We start from the raw sequence: 7,699 nt of genomic DNA on the forward strand, positions 1-7,699 counted from the left end.
GCAAATAACGAAATGTGCTACTCTTCCACGCAAAAATCTGAAATGTGCTACTTTTCGACGCGAATAATGAAATGTGCTAGTCTTCCACGCTAATAGTGAAATGTGCTAGTCTTCCACGCGAATAGTGAAATGTGCTACTCTTCGTAGGGACCGACGATATAATATGTATATGGGAGGTTCCATGTGAAACTGAACCTCAGAGCACAAAGCTTTTTCTTTATAAAACTAACAAATGTGTGGATAAGAAATGAATACAAATCTTGAACCAACCAAAAAAATAACAAATTTAAGCTTTAAATGCATTTTTATTGTCTTTTTTTACGTTTTAAAATCAAGTTATAAGTAAATTTTTTGAATAGGTTGAAAGTAGGTTGTGTTGAAAGTACTGCCAAATAATCTGTGATTCTTAATTCAAGCGTTTGGTAAGAAAAATATGTTTAATAAAATTGTATTATATATTAAATTGTGTGAGTGCTTTATCTATATTCAGCCTCATTGCGTAAGTCGTAAATTAGGCTAAATTGTACGACTCGACAACATTGGCATTGTCTACTGTCGTGCTGAAATAAGTAAGCGACGAAAATCGCCGAAAACTATACAGTGCTGCCAAATTTTTCCGTTTTAATACACTAGTCGAGTGGAAATTTTAGGCAATGGCGTGAGATTTTCGATACGATTCGACTATCGAAAAACGACTTGCATTCGACACGACTGTCGCAATGAGGGTGATTATAAGTTATTATTAAGCAGTATTGGTCTTGTGTTTCGTGCTCGTGTTACATAATGTTAGAAATTCATTGCAAATATTTACCACAATTGCATTGTCGTTTCCACGTAGTTAGATAAGAATAATTCAACAGTCAAGCACATTCCACCCTTGACAGCTACGGGTGGTACAGTTGCCAGAGGTAGGTTTACAGGGCTGGTAAGCTTTATTTGTTTGTTGAGGTGGTCGCAGGGGAGAAGGGCGGAAGCGCGGACTCGCCCATTACCTGTATACCCTTGTGGTGAGCTGATCAAGTTAAGTGACATTTTGACCAGTTTTGGTTTTTTCTTTTGTTTGTTTAATGTTCTTAGATTTTTTTTTTATAACCAGAACCACATAAATCCACATTTCAAACTTCGTACAAAAATTATAAATTTCAACAAAGTTTAACAGTTGCACCCAAAAATTTTAAACTTTTCGTTCATAATTTTTAGAAAAATTCTAGGTATGCAGTTTTATAGCGTATTAAATTTAAATAAGTAAAAGTGAAAAGGCGCTAGGAGAGCGCGTTGATTTGTAATATTTTTTTTTGGCTGACGGTGCCTACTTGGCTTCTTATTTTTTTTAATAACTAATCTTTAATATGGTCCACACTAAAAGCTCCATTTCATATAAAAATTCATGTGGTGTCCCACCCGTGACAGAGGAATTTCGGATTTTTTTTATAATAAAGCCATAATTTTTGTTGTAGTTTTTGCTTTGTTTGCATTCGTGGTTCTATGTTTTATTATAAGACAACAAGTTCACACAGAAAAGTGAAATAAATTCGCAGAGTTTTCGTAAAATATATCTGCTCCCAAAAGCAGGTTCTTTTTTTTTGTCCCACCCGTGACAGAAGAAATAACTCAGATTTTTTCCGTATAAAAGTAAGCTGGCATTTTTTTTCGTATCTTGTAATAACTTATATAATAGTGGATTAGTGTAGCTTTATCAAAATGTAGAATTGTTCAGTACTTAATACTTAAATTTAAACAAGAAACACCAATTTTTTCTATTCAAATGTCCCACCCGTGACGGTGGAGTCGCCCATATACAAGAATTGCTCGTTTAATGTAACAAGATAATAATATTTTAATTTAAAAGAAGTAAAAAGAAATCTAAAAATTACTTTTTTTCAGAATTATAAATCCAAGAACACAGCTTAACAAAATTTGGTTGTGTTTTATCACAAAAACTGGTCCGACCTATAGATTTTTCATGCTTATTTGAAGTGCATTTAAAAAATTTTTTTAGCGCGTCCAGTTTTTGAGAAAAAAACTGTTGAAGTGTCGAAACATGGCAAGTTAAAAAAAAATAATTAAAAACATATTTTAGACGTAGTTTTTCCGAAGAAAAAACCACGTATTAATGAAAATCAAATTCGTCTGATGGATTCTTCCTCATGTCGATGGATTGAGTAGAAGGGGCGAAAAGTTAAACTAAAAAAAAACTTAGTAAAAAACAAAGTAGTTACGGATCAGCGGGCTTGTTTCGTTCTTGGCTAATTGCACATTATGGATTGCTCGCAGGCAACTATGCTTGTGCGTATTATTTAATTGATTCCGTTATTGAGTTAGCAGACTATATGCATTCTGAATACCCTTCTTAATGTAATTAATAACAAAAAAATATTTTTTTTCAAATCAGGTACCGCATACATAAATGCTGTTTTTTATGGTCGTAAAGCAGACAGTGATAAAGATAAAGATGGTCCCAGTTCAAGTATGTCGTCCAGCTCAAATGGCTGCACGGTGCCAACAAATACCCGCAAACATATTCTGCAAGTCTCAACGTATCAGGTTTATATATTAAAAACGTACAGCTACAAATTCAATTTATATAATAACATTTTCAGATGTGTGTTTTAATGCTTTTTAATAATCGTGATGTATTAACATATGAGGACATACAACAAGAGACAGATATCCCTGAACGGGAATTGGTGCGTGCACTTCAGTCTTTGTCTATGGGAAAACCAGCGCAGCGACTTCTGGTACGGAACTCAAAAACGAAGACAAAAGATATCGATCCAACAGATGAGTTTTATGTAAATGATGCATTCATTTCTAAGTTCCATAGGTAAGAATGTTAATTCTTATTTTTGTGAGTCTTTATATATGTTTGCATGTAGGTCTGGACCACAAATATTGCAGTTGGGTCTGAAAATTTCTGAATTACCATCACTTTCAATGTCCAGCACAAACAACCGATATTACGATTAAAATATTAAAGCTTCTGAAGAACCAGTTCAGTAGCTTAAGGTATTCCGCCCATTACGCGCATATTCAGAGTAGTTTCTGCACATTTGCGCGTAATCGAGAAATCCATCGTTGTTACGGGACAAATCCCCAGTAGATAATTTCAGGAGTTAAAAGCCTTTCCGAAAGGCCTTCGGGAGTCAAGAGGCCTTCCACTCTGCATTCCTTTCTATTTTGTATGGAGTGGCACAAATTGAAGGGCTTCTTCTTTCGCTACCCATGGAAGGCATTCCAGAAGGGCATTTATAGGACGTACTTCGGAAGGACTTTTGGAGGAGTTATTTTAAAGTTGCTTCTTTAATTTATAAAAATCATACATCTTTGAAGTATTTGCCTAAGGTGTATATCAAGTATCTGTTATTGCAACTTAAAACTTATTTAGGCCCCTATTGCGAGTGCCGAATAGAAATTTGTCGATCGAGTCGATTATCTTTTATTTTGATATTGTGTAACTTGATCGATAAAAATTTGTATTATTGTGAATGGTTGACTGAATTGTAAACAGCTGTTTGTTTGTTTACATTTGTTTATTTAGTGTTTCATTTACATCATCTATAAAATAATTGCTTTTATTATAAAATTAAAAAAATGGATACAGTGGGAATATGGTTTAGTGACGAGGAAGATGCTGTGGAAGCAAATAGATTAGTAGAGTTGGCTGAAGCAAGGAGGAGCGAGATTCGTCGAATCCCTTGGAGTTGGAACATGAAGTGTATGTACACATGTGAATTTTATGAATAGTAGTTGCGTTCCGGATGCTTCACGGTTTGTAGGTTTTACAGGATTTGCAGGAAAAGCTGCTTTCGTCTGTTTTATGGAAGGTGGCCACCTGGAACAGCTTCTTGTAAAAACCTGCAAATCGTGAAGTATCTGGAACGCAACTACACCTTTTCTAATAGTACTTCAGAAAGCGTCAAATATATTTCAGAAACCATCAAATGTACTTCAGATTAGTCAAACGTACTTCAGAAACCGTTAATTGGACTTCAGATTAGTCAATTGCACTTCAGAAACCGTAAAATATACTTCAGACAAGTCAATTGTACTTCAGAAACCAAAAAATGTACTTCAAATTAGTCATATGTACTTCAGAATCCGTTAAATGGATTTCAGATTAGTCAATTGTACGTCAGAAACCATAAAATGTACTTCAGATTAGTCAATTGTATTTCAAAAACCGAAAAATGTACTTCAGAAACCGAGAAATGTACTTCAGAAACCACTTTTGTAAATGTACTTCAGGTGTTAAAGTAGTGCTCTACAATCCATTTAGCATTACAGTTCACTTCTTCCAATGAAGGGACTTTGCCCCAAATCCTTCTCTTTTGAGAATAATAATAATAATAATAATAATAATAATAATAATAATAATAATAATAATAATAATAATAATAATAATAATAATAATAATAATAATAATAATAATAATAATAATAATAATAATAATAATAATAATAATAATAATAATAATAATAATAATAATAATAATAATAATAATAATAATAATAATAATAATAATAATAATAATAATAATAATAATAATAATAATAATAATAATAATAATAATAATAATAATAATAATAATAATAATAATAATAATAATAATAATAATAATAATAATAATAATAATAATAATAATAATAATAATAATAATAATAATAATAATAATAATAATAATAATAATAATAATAATAATAATAATAATAATAATAATAATAATAATAATAATAATAATAATAATAATAATAATAATAATAATAATAATAATAATAATAATAATAATAATAATAATAATAATAATAATAATAATAATAATAATAATAATAATAATAATAATAATAATAATAATAATAATAATAATAATAATAATAATAATAATAATAATAATAATAATAATAATAATAATAATAATAATAATTATAATTGCTTCAAATGCAAAAATCGCAATCGAATGTACGTATGTATGTATATACTGCAAGCATAATGCTATATCTAATGCGATTTATTTACATGTAGTATGTACATACATACATACTTTGCATAAAATTGCCTGTAATCTACTTGATATTCATGGTTGAGCGCTCATTTGTGGTAAGTACATTTTTTGGCGAAAATGTTATACATATGTTTCTGAAGTACAATTTACAAATCTGAAGTACATTTTATGGTTTCTTAAATACAATTGACTAACATTTTTCGGTTTCTGAAGTACATTTTTCGGTTTCTGCAGTACAATTTACAAATGTGAAGTACATTTTTTGGCTTCTGAAGTACAATTGACTAATCTGAAGTCCAATTAACGGTTTCTGAAGTACAATTGACTAGTCTGAAGTATATTTTACGATTTCTGAAGTACAATTGACTAATCTGAAGTCCAATTAACGGTTTCTGAAGTACAATTGACTAGTCTGAAGTATATTTTACGATTTCTGAAGTACAATTGACTAATCTGAAGTCCAATTAACGGTTTCTGAAGTACAATTGACTAGTCTGAAGTATATTTTACGATTTCTGAAGTACAATTGACTAATCTGAAGTCCAATTAACGGTTTCTGAAGTACAATTGACTAGTCTGAAGTATATTTTACGATTTCTGAAGTACAATTGACTAATCTGAAGTATATTTTACGGTTTATGAAGTACAATTGACTAGTCTGAAGTCTATTTTACGGTTTCTGAAGTATATTTTAGGCTTTCTGAAGTACAGTTGACTAATCTGAAGTACATTTTACGATATCCGAAGTACAATTGGAAAAGGTGTAGTTTAAGAAATACGGTACGGTTTAGTTTTTTGTACAATGATGTTGGGTATTTGTGTCCAAACGCGTGACCCGATTTAAAAAATTTTAACACACACGTGTAGTGAAACAATTAAGCTTTATTTTAAAATAAAGATTTAAAATTTCCGAGCACTAGTTAATTAATAAATTATGCAGTTTTTTGTAAACTTTGTTATTGGTTCTGCGCAAAAACACTGCGGATAGCGTAGTTGGAGTTTTATGCACAAGAAATGTTGTATATCTTTCACAATAGAAGCGGAGCTTTCGCCCCTACTCTTTCCGCAAATTCCTTTGCCTAGGTCCTCATTTTCCTGCATCAGCTCGACCAACCGCGCAAGTTACCTTCTTTGCTTACAATTTTTGATCTGTAATTCAGACACATACATACATATATATATTCCACAATTTTTTACCACTTCCAGTTCAATTGACTTACTTGTTATCCATTATAGTACCACCTTCTTGTGTAAAGTTTATAAACATAAACTCTAACGAATAACAAGTACCTTTTAAGCAAAAAACAAAACCGACTTCATTCTCATATAAAAATTTAAGCTTATCGTTAATTTCTTCACGGTCCAATTATCGGATCTAAACAAAATTAGTATGAGACCACCCTTGAAGTACCACCTGTCCGATGAAAAGGGAATTATCGAAATCGGTTAACGTGGTATTTCTACGAACTGATAACATTTTCTTTTTTGGGTAGTCGGTTAAAAAACATCTATAGAAGGATGAGCGATTAAAAAGTATTCACAGTCGCTAATTGAGCGACCAAGCGACACTTACAATAGCATCGATAATCAATAATAGCTTAATAGTCGTTTATCTACTGCCAGTCGTCATTCGCAATAGGGGTGAAATTCATTTGTAATGCTAAATAATATAAATTTATGCATTCGCGTAAATTCTAAATGGATTAGCCCTTCTAGAAGGCATGCAAGAAAGCACTTTTTTCAGCCTTTCTTGGGTAGGCCTCTTAGAATGGCTTTACTTAAGAAGACCTACCTAAATTATCTTCTGGGTCGTGCGAATTTTTCAGTTTACGGTTCTAATTAAAGGCAAAGTAAAAATATATAAAGCAAAGTATCTAGTTCATAACGTTTGTATCGTAAAGTACTAACCAGAAGCAGAAAATCTTTTTGGAAGATATTCGCCCAAGCAATCCAAAATAAATTGCCTTTGTGTGCGGGACAGCTCTAGTCTACCATGAATCATAGATGCTGTGAAATTTCAGTGAAATTGATGATACTTGTAAAAAATCAAAATGAATTTTTGGTACATCAATGTTAATTAAAACAACAAAAGTTTTAAGAAGACATTTACCTAAAGAATTATAATGAAATTGTTTTTACAGGGCACGCGCTGTTGTACAGGACTCGTATGAATGTCAGTTTTATAAATTTAGATTTGCACCACATTTATAGAGACATTCACATACTCCGGGATAGGCTTCGAGATGTCCAGAGATGAAAATTATTGATACCGCTTTATTAATTTTTGTGATTGTTGTAAAAAAATATATGTACAGCAGTCAGTAAATAAAATCAGGTACAGGTCATTCCATTGAAAAGAGGAAAACGACATAAATATAATTATGCCCTAGTTATCTCTCTTTCAGTAGTAACCTCTTTTTAAATGACTAAATTTCATTAATCTGTTGGGATATACTAAACAAATCTGAAGAAGTTGTAATTTTTGTTTATTGATACTTTTAAAAAATCGGTTAATATTTTTGTTAAAGCAATTTATACATAAGTTATCGTTTTATGTTAAAAAATATCTTTCGCTGTTGTATAAGTTCCAACGAAATAGCTAAAGTTCACAATTGATCAAATTCTGGAGTAAAATGAGCCACCACTCACAATGGAATGGCCCTACAGCGAATTTTTTGCAATCCGGGCAACTATTTTTTA

At 31.0% G+C, this 7,699-nt stretch overlaps 1 protein-coding gene across 2 annotated transcripts in view; it reads left to right on the forward strand.

Annotated features, from left to right (window-relative positions):
- Cul3 (cullin 3) overlaps positions 1 to 7,225 on the forward strand; it is a 162,836-nt gene extending 155,611 nt beyond the window's left edge. Inside the window, exons 9-11 of one of the 2 annotated variants that reach the window (XM_017614042.1) lie at positions 2,393 to 2,544; positions 2,601 to 2,824; positions 7,141 to 7,225. In XM_017614042.1, coding sequence (XP_017469531.1) covers positions 2,393 to 2,544; positions 2,601 to 2,824; positions 7,141 to 7,210 — 446 coding nt within the window. In that variant the 3' untranslated portion in view covers positions 7,211 to 7,225. Of the gene's footprint in view, positions 1 to 2,392; positions 2,545 to 2,600; positions 2,825 to 2,876; positions 3,117 to 7,140 lie in introns of those variants that run through there. The other variant, XM_017614041.1, reaches the window with a different exon arrangement.
- Positions 7,226 to 7,699: the final 474 nt, after the last annotated feature.

Source organism: Rhagoletis zephyria, unplaced genomic scaffold (genome assembly GCF_001687245.7).
Source record: "Rhagoletis zephyria isolate East Lansing unplaced genomic scaffold, Rhagoletis_zephyria_1.1 Rzeph_scaffold_00761, whole genome shotgun sequence".
NCBI classification, from domain to species: Eukaryota; Metazoa; Arthropoda; class Insecta; order Diptera; family Tephritidae; genus Rhagoletis; species Rhagoletis zephyria.